The sequence below is a fragment of the Corvus kubaryi genome, unplaced genomic scaffold (genome assembly GCF_017639235.1).
Source record: "Corvus kubaryi isolate FWS band 111438036 unplaced genomic scaffold, C.kubaryi_AGA036_p1.0 65354, whole genome shotgun sequence".
NCBI lineage: Eukaryota > Metazoa > Chordata > Aves > Passeriformes > Corvidae > Corvus > Corvus kubaryi.
In genome coordinates, this window is record NW_024581935.1 from 97779 (window position 1) to 115535 (window position 17757).

Below are 17757 nucleotides of genomic sequence, written 5' to 3' on the forward strand. Positions count from 1 at the left end.
TTTTTTTTTTTTAATTTTTGTTTTGATAGGAGGTTTGTGGTGTGCAGTTTCAGTAATACTTCCAAAAGTTAATAGGAATTAAAGGAGGAAATGTGGTTCACATGGTGCATGTTGCATCAGGGTGACCTTCAGCTTAGTAGGTCTGTGTTTACCTTAGGCAGCACAAAGGAAATACCCAGGCTATTGTTGAATATTCAATGATCCCACTAGAGGTGACGAAAGAGTGCTGTCACCCCTTTGTTCTCATCTTTCCCCTCCACTTCCTGGCAGTGACTTGGAGCCGTTTCCAGAAACAAAATCTCTCTGGTAAACTTTTTGAAAACATTTTACTCACAAAACTGAAATCAGAGAGGGTTTTTCACTCAGTCTTCCAACACAGCTTCCTCACACTGCTACTGCAGCCTTTAGATTCCAAGTGTTTATATTTCCACAGTGAAAGAAATACTGCATCCCACATCAGAAGTCCCGTCCTGGATTACTGAGAATCCAGTTGTGCTGGCGCGCCCGGAGTTTGATGTGAGTATGCTGCTGTTCGTGCAGAATAAGTACTAATGAAGGCGTACTTTACATTGGAGTAAAAACTGGGGAAATCTCACATGTGACAATTTTGGTGTCTGTTGCCCAACAGTCTTCTGTGATCATCTTGTTTTGATTGTAAACTGCTTTAAAGATGTGATTCTTCCTTCCATTTCTTTGCAAAGAAGAACTAGATGTAAACCCTAAACCTGGCTGCTAGAAGAGATAAAATGCTAAGTTTCATAAACTCCTTTTGCTACTGTATTTCTTTCACAGAAAGTTCTCAATTTGGTTTTAAAATGATGTCCATCCTCCTAATACCAGCAGGGGAAAATAACAGGCACTGGTTTCTTTTCTTGTCTCTTGAAATTGTAATTGTCTCCTCTGAATACCTCCGGAATAATCCAGGGTATTGGACAGGAGACTTGGTGTCCCTGACCATGTCTGTACAATGCAAAGGGACTTCAAGCAGAGATACTGAGTTAGGTGCCAGCGATGCTGAGATCAAGTCAGTCAGCTCTGCCAACAGTGAGATCTTCCGAGCACTGAATCATTGTCTGGGCAGTTGGTTTCTGCTCTCCACTCTGTTACATAACACAGATTATACTTTCACAAAGAGATGAGCTCAGACCATGCCATAACATCCAGGGCCACCTGTGCTGGATGGTAGGTTCTCCCTCAGTCCATTATGAGACAATGTTATGAACACAGACACATTTAATTTCAGCCAACTTCTGAAATTTTTATGTAAGCAAAATTTGTTTTCACAGAATTCAAATATTGTTAGAATGGATGTATGTATAATGTCCTTAATTTCATGCCAGTTTTCCCTGAGTTTTAAAAACTACTCATTGATGTCTAAAATACAAATTCATGTGGATTTGCCACGTGTAGATAAACATGAATTTAAGTTAACTTTCAGAAAAGGGCTTTCTCTTTACTGGAGACATCTTACTGGAGACATCTAACTAGTCTAAAATGTTGTAGATGTTTATTTTAGTAAGACAAAGAATTTTGCCGTTCTATACTCTGACAGATGTGCAGGCAGGAAGGTATTTTAGAGTAGTGGTAGCTTCGCAATAATAAATTTTAAACCAGTTTTTGGGAATGTTACGAGAAAAAGTGGTGGAAGTTATATTTTTCTAATAATGGAATATGAATAAAGGCTTCTATGCCTTCACTCAAAAACTCTGATTATGTAAAAAGTATCAAGAATATCCCCAAACCATCTGTGTACAATCTGCAATACACAGGTAATTTGGATTGTAGCTTCACATAAATATAAGAATGTAGCTGTAATTGGAAAGTAGCTTCACATAAATATAAGAAAATCCTAAATATGCTTAAACAGTACACAATTGATCAATTATTTCCACAGATGTCAAACCTTTATGGTTCAAGTAGATACTCTCAAGTAGAACTGTTACCTATGGAAAAGAATTTTGCTGTAGTTTGGTGATTTGAGAATGAGTTGGATTTGTCTTAGCATACCAAGATCATGATACAACGTGAGACTCTCATGACTTCACCAGCCATTTGCTAGTAGATGGTACAACTAATTATTTTCTTTGGGTTCTGCAGTTCTCTTTAAAAGAAAACCAAAAATCAGGTCTAGTTTTTGAAATCTGTATTCTCTTGTTGTTTATGTTCAGTTGTAACAGGTAGAATGCTCTGGCTTGATGAATACAATGCCTCTCTGGCAGCCAAAAATGGAAAATCAGGGAGGGGAGTTCTGTGTTTACAGCCATCTATCATATTTGTAAGCCTTTCACATCAGTGAAAACCCGAACTTGCCAATATGATATTAAACTTGTTAATGTAATATATTGCCCTGTAACAATAATCTTTCAATAATGTTAGTTGCCATAGGAACATTTATCCACATTCTAATAAATGATGAAGTGCAATCCCTGGCAGCTAAACGCTTACATTAAATAAATTTATTGAGGAGCGGTTGGTGGTGGTCCTAATTAATTTTTTATGGAATTTATATGTGTAATTTATTTCTAATTTTTACAGTAACTCTTTTTACAGATTTATTTATAGTGGTTAGTCTTGCCAAAAAATAAAATTGCTGGAGTACATGTCTCTATGGTATATATACTTCTCAACTCATTGTTACCACATAAATTTAAAAAATTGATGAGACTGTGGTGGCATAACAACTGGCATTTTTAAATGTGATCAATACACGCAAACAAGTAATTGAAGAAAAGAAAATACCTTAACTGGCCTGTTTCCAAAGCATTCAAATGCAGTTGGAATTAAGCTGAAAATTTAACTCACCCACATTTTAACCAGGAGAAAAATTTCAAATTGAAAAGTATTTGGATTCTTCCTGTTATTCCTGCTGGTCAAGCAATAGAAAGAGATTTGACAGGAATGGTGAGCTGCAGAAATGATTAGAGTGGTTTTGAACTGTAATACATATTACAGAAACCTGCGTCCACTGCACACGTAAGTTTACACATCGCCATTAGCGGTTTGTTAGTCCTTAGTAAATTGCTACTTCTTGAAATTGCTTGGCAGTTTTTCATGCCCCACAAGTTTTTGGGTCCATATCCCAGTACTGCACAGCATTTATATGCGGGCAGGTATCCATGCAAAGCACTAATTCCTGAGTTTTAGGCTATCAGCTTGCTTTTGTAGCCTTGACCAAATAACATCTTTATTGACTTTTTCCAATATAACTACCGCATCAGATAGTAGGAGATTAATACTCAAAGATGAAATATGCTGACTACTTTAACTGGAAACCAACTAATGATTGGGATGTGGAGTAGTAAGTAAACAGTGTGGAAATTGGAGATGTAAAAAAAGTATTATTTTTTTCACATTTCAAATAATTCACAAATTCATTCTGCATATGCTTTGCTGTTCATCATTACTGCTGATAGATTTTTTTTTTTCCTGCACAGGTATCTTGGCTTTGAGACTAAATTATTCCAAGTTCTAAGTGCTCCTCATTACATTCTGGTCTTTGTTATCCTCCTGGGTTTTCATACCCATAAACTAAAAAATATCAATAAATGATGACCGGGCTTGCATACATCAAAGTTCACTTTCTATACTGTTTCATGTATCATAGTAACTGAAATATTAGAATTACTGTATTGGTTGTGTGGCTGATGAATAGTAGCTGTTAAAACCTCATCATGCTTCAGGAAAGCAGACATTTATCTTTGATTTAATTAGAGATGGACAGATTCATTTTTTCAGCATAGGAAAGGAGATGGGGTTGGATATTGTTGGATGGTAAATCTCTCAATACCATAAGGGATGCTGCACTCCAATCAATCTGAATGTCTCCCTTCCCTTTTTGATGGACATGACTGGGTACGACATTTGTCAGAAGGATGTGCATTTTACATGTATATTGCACAGGATTAGTAAGGGTCTATATTTGCCACTCATCCTGCTGCTGTACATCTCTCCCTCAGAGGCAGTAGTCCAAGACTTGGCCACTGCCTGCTGTTAACCCCTTCTGTGTGTTCAGCCCAATGCAGATGATCAGTATTTCCCCTGTAATAGTGGAAATATTAATAGTGGCTTCATGTTCCAGGACAGCACCTTTTTAGCTGAACATCCTTCTGCAGATGAATCAACTGTCAGCAATGCTTTGCCCTTTGATTACACCAAACCAGACTCCACCTCAGACAGTGAGCAGTCTAGTGACAATGAAATCCAGCCAAGACCAGAGAATATTGACTATGAGGCCAGTTTGGCACCTGAAGCTCCACTTTCCTCAGAGGCTGACATCACTGCTTTGCCTGATGGGCTGAATTTAGAGACTTCTCGTTTAGTCACTGTACCAGTGTTAGAGCACGGTTCTATGGACTCTCAGGAATGGCTTTCAGCCCCCAGTTCTTCAGAAGGTAAGTTAATGCCACTGACTGAAGCTTAAATTTGGCTACCAGTGTTTCCTGATGCTCACCAAATTATAGTTCACCAAAATGAGTTTTTAGAAAGGTCTAAAAATTGAGTATCTTTCTCTGCCAGTTTTTGCCTTTTGTGTGTGCATGTATCCAAGAACTGTATACCAAGGTTAAATGCTTGTAATAGCTGATAATGCCTGTTTATCTCTTCTGGAAATGAAACATGCGTGGCACTTGTTAAATAGCAAAGAAGTAATTTTGTGTGTCTTGACTTGGCCCATAAAATATCTGAATGGAAAGTAGGAGAGGTTAACAGGGATCCTTATGATACAAAGGAATCCTTTGGCATACAAAGGCCAGGATATATTATGGAAAATGTGGAATACAGATCTACAAAAAATAAAATTAGTGAAATTTGACCCTTTTTATCATCACCAAGATCTAATTGTAAATTTATTTTTATTTTTAATGTTTGAAGATACTGGATTATCTGAAGAACTTTTGCCTTTAAGTCCTTCTCACCTTGTGCCTGAAGAATCTCCATCTACCGATGACTATGTAGTTCCTCTGCTTTCTGCACCAACAGTGGCCTCTTCATCAGTTGTAGAGACTGATATTAAAGAGAAGGAAGAAGTAATCCAAGGTAGTCCTGAGGGCAGTGACAGTGCAGACTCTGTGGAAGAAATTCCTTTTCCCTTAGAAGTGCCCCCTATGGAAGACGAAACTGATATATTTCTTGGAGATAGAGTTATATATGATGATGGGTCTGGTTCAGCTTTTGATGGTTCAGGAAAAGAAATGGAATCAAGTATCTGGCCTTGGGAAGAAGCAACCTTGGAACCAGTTTTCTACCCTGGTCCTGATAGCTGGCTTGAAGATGACAATGACTCTTTGTTAATCAAAACTGAGGATATTCCTGAAGGCATGATTTTAGACTATATTCTTAACTCTGGGAATAAATTAGATTATGATCTTTCCAAAGATGAGAATGAAGGGATAGTCGATATAAAAGATTTCCTTGATGAATCTGAAATATTTGTCTTTCCAGAGACTACAACTCTGCAAGTACCTCTGTTACAGACAGAAGAGCCATCGTCTGTGGAACCATCTACACAGACAGAAACCCTGGGCATGTATGACTCTTCTTTTGTCATGCCAGCTGGAGAGGCCCCTGTCTCACCACCATATACAGATCTGTCTGTGGAAGATAGTCTCGTTATATCCACAGGGACTGTCAGTATGGAGCAACCTGAGGAGTTTAGTGTAGGTCAGAACATAATCTCTGATGTAGTTGAACACCAAAGTGAAGACAGGGCAATGGCAGAAGAACAATTCACAGTGAAGCAACCGGATGTAATGGAAGCTGCTACGATAGGACACTTGGACACAACCTCTTCAGGAACTATTCTGACTGCAGGTCCTTCCATGGTAAAGCCTGATGCTTCCACAGAAGAGCAGCAAGCCCTAGATTCATCGCTGGCAGACCAAGATACTCCTGGATCAGCAGTGAAGGAACCAGCTGATTTTTGGCCTACTGACAGGGCACTTGAGACCTCCTTAGATCAGACAGTGCAACCAGCAATGCCAGCTGTTACTCAAGGTTCAGCTGAAGTTCCTTCTGTAACAGGTCACACCACTGTCCTAGAGGGCTTTGCTGTGCAGGATGGTACAGACCATGACACGCACGTTTCCATGAGCTTCAGCACTGTTATGGATTATCAAACAGTGAGTGTAACAACAAGCACCGTTGAGCTTCCATCCCATCTCCCTCCTGTGGCATCCTCGCCATCATTGTCTGTGGCTACCTCAACAAAGCTGGGAGATGAAGCAACAAGAGTCCTGGATGTTTCAGTAGACCTGGATGGTGTTAGCACTGTCCACTTTTCTCCTGGGAGGACTGAGGAGGGAAGGAGAATGACGGAAAGTCACATGGAGCTAACAACTCGTGTCCAGTCCACAGAGATGGCCAGCGTGGCTTGGGCCACACATGAAACTCACTATAGTAGCACAGTGCCGTCCCGAGCTCTAGTTGTGTTCTTCAGTCTTCGCGTTACCAACATGATGTTTTCAGAGGACCTGTTTAATAAAAACTCCCCTGAATACAAAGCCTTGGAGCAGCGATTCTTGGAACTGGTAAGAGTCACTTCTATGCTAAATGTCCACTACCAGATAGACAAAAACTGTTGGTAAATTATATTTAGTCATCTCTCTTTCGCAGAGGGCAATTCAAAACTAGTGTTTACACATCAGATTTGTGTCCCTCTGTGGGGAAAATTCTGTCTGGAAATGGGTGGTGGCATGCTGTTCATCTTTTATTCAGTCAATAGTCTCCCTAAGGCAGAACTCCTTAGCACCATGGACCAGCTGCCCTGCTGGTGCCAATAAATATAGCAGTGTAGCTGAAGTCACTACCACACTCCCCCTACTTGCTTCCAGAGTGCTCTGTATTTAGTTTATAGGGAGAAAGATGCAAAAAAAATCTGGGGCTGTGAGCAGGTAGCTTTTCTACAACACATTCCACCTGTCCTAAGTAAGAGGTAGCTCAGGGAATTAAGCTGCTCCCAACCTGGCTGATGACTAGGAAAGCCTCACAACAATTACACAGCACCGACTGCCAAATTTTAACTGGGAAATTCCCCTCTTCTGACTGAAACAAACATTCTGTTGTGAGAGATGAAGGGAGCAAAGCAGAGAGAGGGAAGGGGGACATGCTTGAAAGAAAAATCCTGTGAAATGCCAAGTATTCATGGTACTTAGATCAAGGGCGAGCATGACGTATGTCCTGAGAACTGTATTTCTGAATTGTAGATTTTTAGAAGTCCTTGCAAATTGATATACTCTTAAGTATTCAGGCTCCTGGCAGGCTGCCAGCACAGACCTCAGCTGGGTAAGGATTAATGCCCTTGATGCAGGATTTGGATAAAATCATTCAGACTCCCATTGTCTGGTGTAGTAGCAGTGCAACTGGCTTGAGTAGAGAGACACTCAAAGATTCAGCTTTTCTGTCACATCCCCTGTGTTGCAGCTGGTGCCCTACCTTCAGTCAAATCTGACGGGATTCCAGAATCTGGAAATCCTGAACTTCAGAAATGGCAGCATTGTGGTGAACAGTCGAATGAAATTTGCCAAACCTGTGCCTCGGAATGTCACCAACGCTGTGTACATGATCCTGGAAGATTTCTGCAACACTGCATATCACACCATGAACCTGGCCATTGATAAATACTCCCTGGATGTGGAATCAGGTAAGGACAGCAGGGAATTGCAGCTTAAAACAAGAGATCTAGCAAAATTTCTGTATTAGGTACTAAGGATCCCAACAGCTCAGAGGCTGCCTACTGCTTTTCACAGGCTGGGCTTTAGACAGCATTTCATAGAGTGAAAACAAATGAAAATCTGCCCTGGGACAAAAGAGATGAAAATCAAAGTGTGACCCAGACAGAGAAAGCTGTATGGGGTCCTTATAGATTTATGGAGACAAATTAACTCATGGAATACTGTGTATAATGCCCCTGTACTTGGCCTGGGAAGTGAGGAAGCAGATGGCTCAGGGAGAACAGTGGTGCCCATCTCTCCTGCACTTACTTTAATGGTTTGAACTTATTCCACATGGTTTTTCCCCACAAGTGGTGGCCAGTTTACCTGCCTGGTGGGCATCTGCATAGGTAGCAGTTGCTGCCTCATTCTTGGGGTAAGGTCTTGGTTGCACTAAAAAGTGACAGGCCTTCTTGCTTCATTCCTCTGATACAGGGAGAAAGTTGTTTTAGTTTTTTCCCCTGCCCAAGTTAGCCAGTAGTTTAAGCAACCATATAAGCAACCCAGACATAGTTTTCTGTTTTAAGGTTAGAGAAAAATAAAGAGTGCTGACCTGTTGGCATATGGTAGCTGTTCTTCTTGGATAGGTCTCTTATAAAGATGGTCTAATTAGCATGGAAAATGTTCTGAAATTGGTTGTTTAGCTGTACGCCAGCCTCTTAAGCCTGATACAAGTGAGGTATCTTGAATGCTACAAGCTTGTGTTCCTTGCAGACAAAAAGGCAAATCCCCTCACAGCAGATGGTGAGTGCCCAATGATCCTCTGCCCATCCCCATATGCTGCCTAGATTTTCTGTAAGAAATACTGGAGATCACCTGTGGTTTACTCATTTGTAAAATAGAGTTTCAGCAGACAGAGGAAATGAGGTACTGCCTGTTCCAGTATGAAAAAGACCACTTTATACTTGCTTTTTTGCCTGTTGGGTGTTCTTAGCCATGCCACTGGCATGTGCAGACAGAGGAATACTTGCTAGTGCTTGTTCACCTTAGCAGAACCTTTTGTTTCTCAGGAAAGATGCACAATGGATTTTTGTGGATTAACAAGAGACATTAGAGAAGATGGCAGCCAGCACCTTGTCTCAGCTAAGGCTCTCCTCTTTCATTAATAGTTTTTGCTCTGTGTATTGTCAGGTGAGCAAGCAGATCCGTGCAAGTTCCAGGCCTGCAATGAGTTCTCTGAGTGCTTAGTAAATCGCTGGAGTGGGGAAGCTGAGTGTGTCTGCAACCCTGGCTACCTCAGCATTGATGGGCTGCCATGCAACAGCATTTGTGATCTGCAACCAAACTTCTGCCTGAACGATGGCAAGTGTGACATAAGCCCTGGGCAAGGGGCCATCTGTAGGTAGGTCACCCTGCTGTTGGAAGTTGTGCTTCCTGGATGAAAACTCCTATTGCCTCCTCTGTTGTAGCATTCTATAAGATTTGTCTAAACTTCTGTATAATATTGTGCAACAAATGAGTAGACTGTGATTATCATTCATGTTCTGCTGCTCAATGCAAGTCCCAGTATATCATCAATGAGACTGTAACAAATTAGTAGAATAGAAACATCAGAAAATAAAACTAATTAGGAATAATGGTTGTAATGAAACACAGCCAGTTGTTCAAATCACTTTTATTGACCTTTGGGGACAGAATTTATCTCCAGAGGTTTTCTCAAGTAGCAAAGTTTCTGATAGTGTCATATCACCTATGAGAGTTAATTCTGAAAGAGAAATTCATACCTCAAAGGCATATTGATAGTGCACCAATAAATTAAATATAATGCTTTTGGTTTGGAAAAAGCATAAAAGTAAATCATTGTACATGTGGGAAAAATCATGTGGGTTCATAAATGGACAAAGGAACAGACCCCAGATTTTTGCTTAAAAAAAAGATACAGATGCAACTGAACAGGATTGCTGTATTTTGCAGGTAACCAAAAAGATTTTGTGCAAAATACAGGCAAATTGTTGATGCCCCTGACATGGCACTTTATTTTTTACTTTCCAAGAAATGTAATAGTCTATTTTTAAAAATAAAATGTATATATCAACAAAAATTAAGAAAACTGTTGCAAAGAAGAGTATTATTACTAGTAGTTATTTGTTACTTCATGTGATTTTTTTTTTTTTAAAGTTTACCTAGCACATCTCTAAAGTCAATCTTCGAGTGCTAACAGTTAACAGAAGGAATTAAAATGGTTTTACAACTTTAAAAATGGGAACTATCATAGATGCATTAAAAATTTAATCATATTTGTGTGATAGTGTTAATTAGAAGCAGGTAAGTATCTGAACTCAAGCCTGTTCCAGCCAGTATTTATTAAAAACTTTCTGAAAATTTGAAGTATTGCTTACTACTTTCAGAAACTGTGTCAGATCATTATGTTAGAAGACTTAATTTACTGACGTTTCTTATTAGTAAGGTTCATGCTGTGCATGGTCATAATACATTACAATACCTTGGGTTTTTATAGAAAAAACTCCCAAGCACCCATAATGCAAATATATATTTTTACTGGTATACTTAAAGTCAACAATAAGAACATTATAGTTCCCATGTTCAAAACAACATTTAGGCAGAAATGCTGAATACTGTTTGGGCAACCATTCCACAAATACACTCTTGGACATGCACGTCCATCAAGTCATGTATTTTATGTATCTGTTTAGCCATTGTGAAGCTCACAACACTAGGAACATTCTACTCAGCTAACACATCTCCATTAGCATTTGCATTACAGGATGATAAAGACAACTGCTTTCTACCTTTGCAGTATTGATATGCCACGTGCAAGGCTCAGTCAAGGCAGGGGTTTTTCCTCAGTCTAAACACCTTCCAGTTTTGACACATCACAGGGTACTTTAACACATCATAGGAAGCTGTAAATTGCGTAAAGCACAGGTGTTTCCCACCACAAATGCATTAACATTTTGCTATTTTACCTACCTTCATTCAATTTTGTGGTTGGGGTAGTTCATCCTGGAGAAGAGAAGGTTTCTGGGAGACATTTCTTGTGGCCTTTCAATACTTAAAGGCGTCTTATAAGAAAGGTGAGGGCGAACTCTTTAGCAGGGTCTGTTGTGATAGGACAAGGCGTAATGGTTTTAAACTAAAAGAAGGTAGATTCAGACTAGATATAAGGAAGAAATTTTTACAGTGGGGGTGGTGAGACACTGGAACAATGTTGCCCAGAGAGATGGTGGATGCCCCACCCCTGAACTGGATGGGGCTCTGAGCAACCTGATCTAGTTGAAGATGTCCCTGCTCATTGCAGGGGACTAGATGACCTTTAAAGGTCCCTTTCAACCCAAACTGGTACATGATTATCTACCAGGAAGTATATCCATAATAATAATAAAAAATAATAAAGAAAATTGATGATCAGACAATGAAAAGATATTTATTGGGGTGACTTAACTGAGGTCACATCATAACAGGAACTTCAATACATTAGCCAAAGCTTTTGCTGGTGTGTAATTTCCCTGTGTTTCTTTGTGGCAGGTGCCGTGTGGGAGAGAACTGGTGGTACAGAGGGGAGCACTGTGAGGAATATGTGTCTGAGCCACTGGTTGTGGGTATTGCGATTGCTTCTGTGGCAGGATTCCTTCTTGTGGCATCTGCTGTCATCTTCTTCTTGGCCAGGACCCTTCGAGACCAGTACACAAAGAGTGATACTGGGGACTCACAGGGGTAGGTGACACCATCTAATATTTTAAAACATCGGCTACAATAAGGATAATTCTGTCGTAAGTCTTACATCAGACACTTTACAAGCAACAGGATGTACAGGCACCTCCAAATGCCAGGCTTCCTTAGTCTATCTGCTGCCCCTCCAGGCTGCAGAGAAGCTCACAGTTTGTTTATTGCTCCCCCAGGCAGGGTGACAGCCTCTCGTCCATTGAGAACGCAGTTAAATACAATCCCATGTATGAAAGTGATACGACTGGCTACAGCCATTATTACCGGAGATATCCGCAGCTAACGTCCTACAGTTCCACCAGTGCAGAGACATCCACAGACTACAGCAGTGAAGAGATCAGGCACATTTATGAAAACAGTGAGCTTACTAAGGAGGTAAATGACCTTGTTTTCATAGTGGCATGGGAAAGATCATGTAAACAGTAAGCTTATTCCACACTTCTAACCTCAGAGGTGGGCCCAATCTTTCCCCAGTGTCTATGCTCTAGATAAACAGGTTGCAGCAGCTGCTGCAAATATTTAAAAGAATACAGAAAAGCTTGCTTTCCTTGCTTGCTTTTAGAGAAAGTTATGGTTTTGTTCTGAGCTGTAATGAATTTCACATAATGAAGGAGCTGACCCCGTAAGTAACTTCACAGGGGTTGGGGAGGTTTGATGTATTACTTGACACAACATTTACCTTTTAAAGCCAACTATCTTATGTAAGGGTAGTTACACAGTGAAAAACTGGTACATCCAGGCCTTTTCACAGGCTCCTTTTGTTTTTGGGTATTTTCTGACTGTTTTTAAAGTTAAAGTCCTTCTATTAGCTGCAAGTTAGATCATATCTTTTTTCTTCCTGTATACACAGTATCCAAGGTTTACTCTAGAAGGCTAAAGAGAAGGGATTTACATCCCAGAACTAACCACAGATCCTTAAGCAACTGTGAGAGGTGTGAATCCAGTATGTAGTTGGACTGGTAGGCAAAGTATCTCTGAGATAAATGCTTTTGTTAAAGCCTGTTGAAATGCTACACTCTGTCCAAACCCTGGTTTTGAGTTAAAAGTGAAACATTACTGAATTCAAATGAAATGCTTCACTTAAAAAAAAATAAATTAGAAGAATCCTAATAAAATAAAGAAGAATTTTAGTATTGGAGTGCCCAGTTTCAAGCCCCACTCTTTGAAATAGCAATGCATAGGAGGCTTATTTCCCAAAACCCAGAAATCAGTTATTTCAGTAGCATTCTGATTCCTATTATGTATTTACAATTCTGTTTATTGTATTCTAGGAAATTCAGGACAGAATTCGAATTATAGAGCTCTACGCTAAAGACCGCCAGTTTGCAGAGTTTGTTAGGCAGCATCAAATGTGAGTGAAATGTCTTGTCTGGATAACTAACTCCTTTGATGTTTTCTCCTGTGGCCTTTAGTACATTAATGTATTATTTTTTTAAGGTTCTAGAAATGCTAGGACACTAGAGGCTAAGATTTCCACATTACTTTTGAAGAGGTTCAACCCTTTTACAGTACTTAATAATCAGTGATAAAAGTAGATAGTCCCAGAAAAAAAAAAAAAGCAGTGAAGAGGAATCCCTGAGTTAATGGGTATCAGAGCTCTGATATCAATTTAGGTTCTTGAAAGCATAGAATCTTCTTCATTCTTCTAGTGTAGTTCCCACTGCCCAGTGCTTTGTTTAAAAACAGGAATTTTAAAAGCATGCTAGTTTAGCTTTAGTTCTCAAGACTTGGCAACTGATCACCACGTGACAGATCTCTGGCACAGTCCTGTCTGGTATGGTGGGCACCAACTATAACAGAAATTTTACAACTCCAAGCAATTAAGCAATCTGAGCTGTGTGCTTTGATGGAAGCTAAGCACAAAGAAGGTCCTCAAGGAATTTATTGTTAGCATACACACTCACATGAACTGTACTCCTGCTGTAGGAAGCAGCAAACCACAGCTTGCTGAGTTACTTTGAAAGGTACTGTAGTACAATTCCTTGGCATCCTATTAAAAATATCTACAGTAGCAGAAAAAACTTGTGTTCCCAGATCTTCAGCAATAATTTTTTTTTAATTGAAAAGAACAGCAGTTCACATTTTTCCATGTCAGTCATTCATTTTTTCATCTTGAAAAGGCTTGGTGTCTAGATTTTCCACAGCTGGAAAGTAGTAAGGGCTGCCTTGTATAAGCCTTGAATCCAATGTTTGAAAGAGATTAAATTAATCACTGCTTTTCTGGTTTTCGTTTCAGGAAGCTGCTTTAAGAAAAACAGAAATTGATAGAATACACGTGGGCGATAAACACTACCATGCTGCCACAGCAATGGGCTCAGATGTAACTGCAAAGTTACTTATAGTCTTAACATTGCATGGATGGATACAGATGTTTTCTCAATGAATGGCTAAAATGTACAGATGCCTGTTTATCTCAATTTCTTCTGGCTTTTCCATGTAAAGTGACGTTTTTAAGAGGTGATCAAAAGGGGCAGAGGTTATGAAAGTTCATTTTTCTTTAACTTCAAAATGGACATTGAAAGATTTTGTATACAAAGGCAAAAAAAATCTCCTCGGATAAGACAAGATACATGCACAACCAAAATAAAATGCACATTGAAAATCCCTGCTTGGCATTTTATCCCCTCAATGGAGGCTCCAGTGGTGATTTCATTGGTATAAAACACCAGTGGAAGGAAATATTTGATTTGCAAGGGAATGAGTTGTAGGGGAGAACAATTGTGCTAGAATTTTGTTAGCATTATTTAAAAGCATTCCTGTTATCAACACAAACAAAACCTCACAGGAAAAGCTTTTCTTCTTCATCAGTACAGAAGCCTGATGTACATTTTGCCACCTGGCATTAGCAAAGCAGAGGATAGCACCGAGCCTGCAGCCTCCTGAAGGCTCTCCCCGAAAATCAGCATCACTGCCGCCTGTCAGTGACCCACAGGGAGCCTTGGAAAGGCAGGGCGGTGCTTCTGCAGCACAGTGCAGTGTCTCTAAAGCCAGGATGGTTGGTTCTCCAGCTTATTCTGGCAGACACACAAGCTGGGGCACAGAAGGGCTTCTATCATACAAATGTTTGTGAAGCTTAAGTGACTAACATTGATTTTTTTTTTTGTATGTAGACATTTTGTTTCATATTTTGTAAGTTAATATGCATTATTTATTTGTTGTGTGTTTCCTTCCCAGCTTGTTTTCATAATGGATTTAGTAGTTGGAATAGAAAGATGACTAGTTTTAATAATGAAATACCACACTGGCATTTGTGCCCATTCTTTTATATCTATAATATATTTAGTGTTTACTCAGTGTTGAATTCAGCCAACTAATATTTCAAATTACTGAACTGGGCAATAGTCTGCCATGAGCTCCCTTTCAAAATCATGTACTTAAGTCCATGCACATTTGGTGGATGTCAGCATTTTCCTGCAGGGAAAGGAAAAAGTGAAATTATTCTTAGTTTAGTGGAAATCAGCATAGAATTACTTAAGCAGAAGAAGTCAGTCTAAAGCATTTTTAAATAGCTGAATTGAGATGGGGACTTCCAAGTAAAGAAACAGAATTTTATCTTCAAGTTATGAAGAGAGTTCTGAACACTTTAAGCTGTGTTGGGGCTCTGCTCAATCACCCAGGGTCTCTTGTTTAAGTCATTAACACAGCTGTCAGGGTTAGGGCACCAATTACAATCACATTATCTTGTGCTAGCAAAAAAGGCCAAGTGATTTATTTCTACAGCTTATGTAGTTCTCGGCCCACATGTGCCAACAGCCACCTGATACTTTCTAGAGTTAAGTGATAGTGAGAATTACTTGATTGTCTTTAGGGAGCTTAGCTAAACAACAGAATATTTCAATGCAATTTTTCTACATGTCCTGGATAACCTCACTGGATCGTTTGTATAGAACCTTCTTGCCTTGAGTGGCAGGGGATGGGTATCAGAGCCACACATCTGTCAAAGAAATGCTTATATAAACCACTGAAAACCAAATAATGCCACACAGCAGGAAATAATATGGTGCTGCTGAACATTGTGACCAGATGTTGTGAGACAGAGGCCCCACTCTACTGGCTGGCCCGAGAGCTGTCAGAGCAACTGGTCCAGAGTTTCTGAGGCACAGCCCACTCTTCATGGCCCTACAGCAGCACAGCTGAGCCACTGTATAACACCAGGGCCCGTGATCATAGCAGAGAATTACTGGGCTCAGGGTGGGCAACAGCCTGGGACTGGTTTCTGTGCAGCTCAGCTGCCAGCCCTGGGAGACCTGGTGCCGCTCCTGCAGAGTGCAGCAGTGGATGGCACCTGGGATCATAGATGTTTTCAAGGTATTCTGCTGTGCACAAGCTGAGAAGAGGTTTGGTTATACTGAGTGTGAGGTATTTCAGTGAATATACAGCAATATTGTCTTTGTGTTTGTGTATACATATGAACATGATGGTATCTTTCCACTACAATAAAAAATTATTTCCAAAATATTTTTTCTATAACATTCATGTAGAGACTATGAGTTTGACATGGAGAAGACGTCTTAGCCATGAGCATTTGTGTGTGTAGGATCAGAAAGCTGTGTTGTGTTGTTTTGTTTTGTCTTAACAGAGTTGGCTAAGCTGGTAAACTCCTTTGCTAACAAAAGTGCCAAATGTAGTTCATTAACACTTGCAAGGTTATAGTCTGAAATTTCATGCTGGAAAGCACATACTTGAGTGCTTTTCTTTCAGTTAAACTCTTTTGAAGTTGTTTCATCCCTAATCAAAAAGACAAGAATTTAATTAATGATTAATTTTCTTTGATACTTTCCCAACCCAAGGTGAAGATAAAGAACTCTAAATTAAAAAATCAAATAAACAAAAAAAAACCCAAACCCCCAAACCAACAAAAAAAAAAAGCAAACCACCCCCCAGCCAGCTCTGTGTACAAATCTATCCGTCTATTATCAGTTAGCATGCACTTTTTCACTTATTAAAAGTAAAAAGTGCAGGTTTGAATGACTTGGTTTCATTTAAGAGCATGGAAAAAAAGCACTTATTGTTTACAAAATGCTGACAGGTCTATCAGCAGCTGTGTCTCCCCTCAAGGCTGGAAAGATAGAAGAAAATGAGGTCCTGCAGGCCCCTACCAGCTGCCCCTTTAACAGAGGATGTCAAACACCCAGCAGCCCAGGCTGGATCTCTCAAGGCCTGACTTTTAAACCTCAAGGCACTAATCCACAGTGCTAGAATTCTATCAGGGTCAGAAATGCAAACAGAAAACAAGTGTTCAGAGCTGCAAGACTACCAGCATTTCAGGAATTGTGTGCTTGTCTTGTATTTGCTTTTTTGCAAAGCACAGAGCCTTGCCCAGCAAATTGCTGAAAGATACCAAGTAACTGAGTATTCCACTAGGCTCCAGACTGCGAGCTTCATGTACTGCTGGGTACCAGTTTAATTCCAGAAAACAGACTTTTTCATGTTCTCAGAGACAGCTGAAACTATGAATTCCTCCTATCTCCTCCAAACCAAGGACATGCATGAATAAACTTTAGATTTTAAGAAGTTACAGCTTAAATGTTAGAATGAAAAAAGCTTTTAATAATCAAGATTTTCACTCACATTTCTCATCAGACCTGCTGGAGTCAGTCCTTGTCTGAAGAAGTCCTTGTCTCTGTGAAGAGAGGCACAGAAAGGGGCTAGAGCTCCAGCATAGGAGCAGTCATCTCATTCTATAAAACTCAAAGCAAAAATATTCACCAAGACAAATTTATCTATCTGTAAGCATGGTAGGACAGACACAGACTGACTCTGTACAGGATAGGAAATGGGTCAGGGTTGTTGTTGTTGTTACTGTTTTAAATATTAGTTGAAAACACACAGGACTTTTGTGGCACTTGGTTTATTTGAAGAGTACTACAACACCAGCAAAACTTCTGTCTTACCCTTCACTACTTGATCCAGTTTGGGAACAGATATATCACGTTTTACATAATATTGATCCATTTGCTTTTGTTTCTCAACTGGAAAAAAATACCAAAGCTCTTTCTGGGCCAGGAATGTTTTTCTTTTGTCAGATCAAGTGGGAAAGTTTTGGGTTTGCCATATTTACCACTAATTGGCTCTCCTATTCCAGATTATTCATGACCCCCAGGAATTTTAGTTGAGTTCCCATCCTCTTGGACTCTTGTTTGTGCTGCTACTCACCCTGCTTGTTGAGTCACCCAGCACACTGAGCACTCGCAACAGGCAGCTCTGCTTGGGGGATGGCAGCAGGTTCCAGGACTAAAATGTCATCTTGCCTAAGGTGCTACAGCTATTCGGAGCCTGTGCTTTTAGTTTAACTTTGTCTCCAATTAAACACAAAATCTGATTTAATCTCTTCCTTGTTTCAGGATGAGAAATACTCTCAATACTA

General features: G+C 39.8%; 1 protein-coding gene across 6 annotated transcripts in view; it reads left to right on the forward strand.

Annotated features, from left to right (window-relative positions):
- LOC121673312 (interphotoreceptor matrix proteoglycan 2-like) overlaps positions 1-15848 on the forward strand; it is a 57065-nt gene extending 41217 nt beyond the window's left edge. For 4 of the 6 annotated variants that reach the window (XM_042046515.1, XM_042046517.1, XM_042046516.1 and 1 more), the window contains 9 exons: positions 434-516; positions 4079-4391; positions 4870-6524; positions 7417-7636; positions 8838-9048; positions 11193-11381; positions 11567-11765; positions 12662-12741; positions 13627-15848. In XM_042046515.1, the coding sequence (XP_041902449.1) occupies positions 434-516; positions 4079-4391; positions 4870-6524; positions 7417-7636; positions 8838-9048; positions 11193-11381; positions 11567-11765; positions 12662-12741; positions 13627-13639 (2963 nt within the window). In that variant the 3' untranslated portion in view covers positions 13640-15848. The remainder of the gene's footprint in view (positions 1-433; positions 517-4078; positions 4392-4869; positions 6525-7416; positions 7637-8837; positions 9049-11192; positions 11382-11566; positions 11766-12661; positions 12742-13626) is intronic. The other 2 variants (XM_042046519.1, XR_006019175.1) reach the window with 2 other exon arrangements.
- The last annotated feature ends 1909 nt before the right edge of the window (positions 15849-17757 follow it).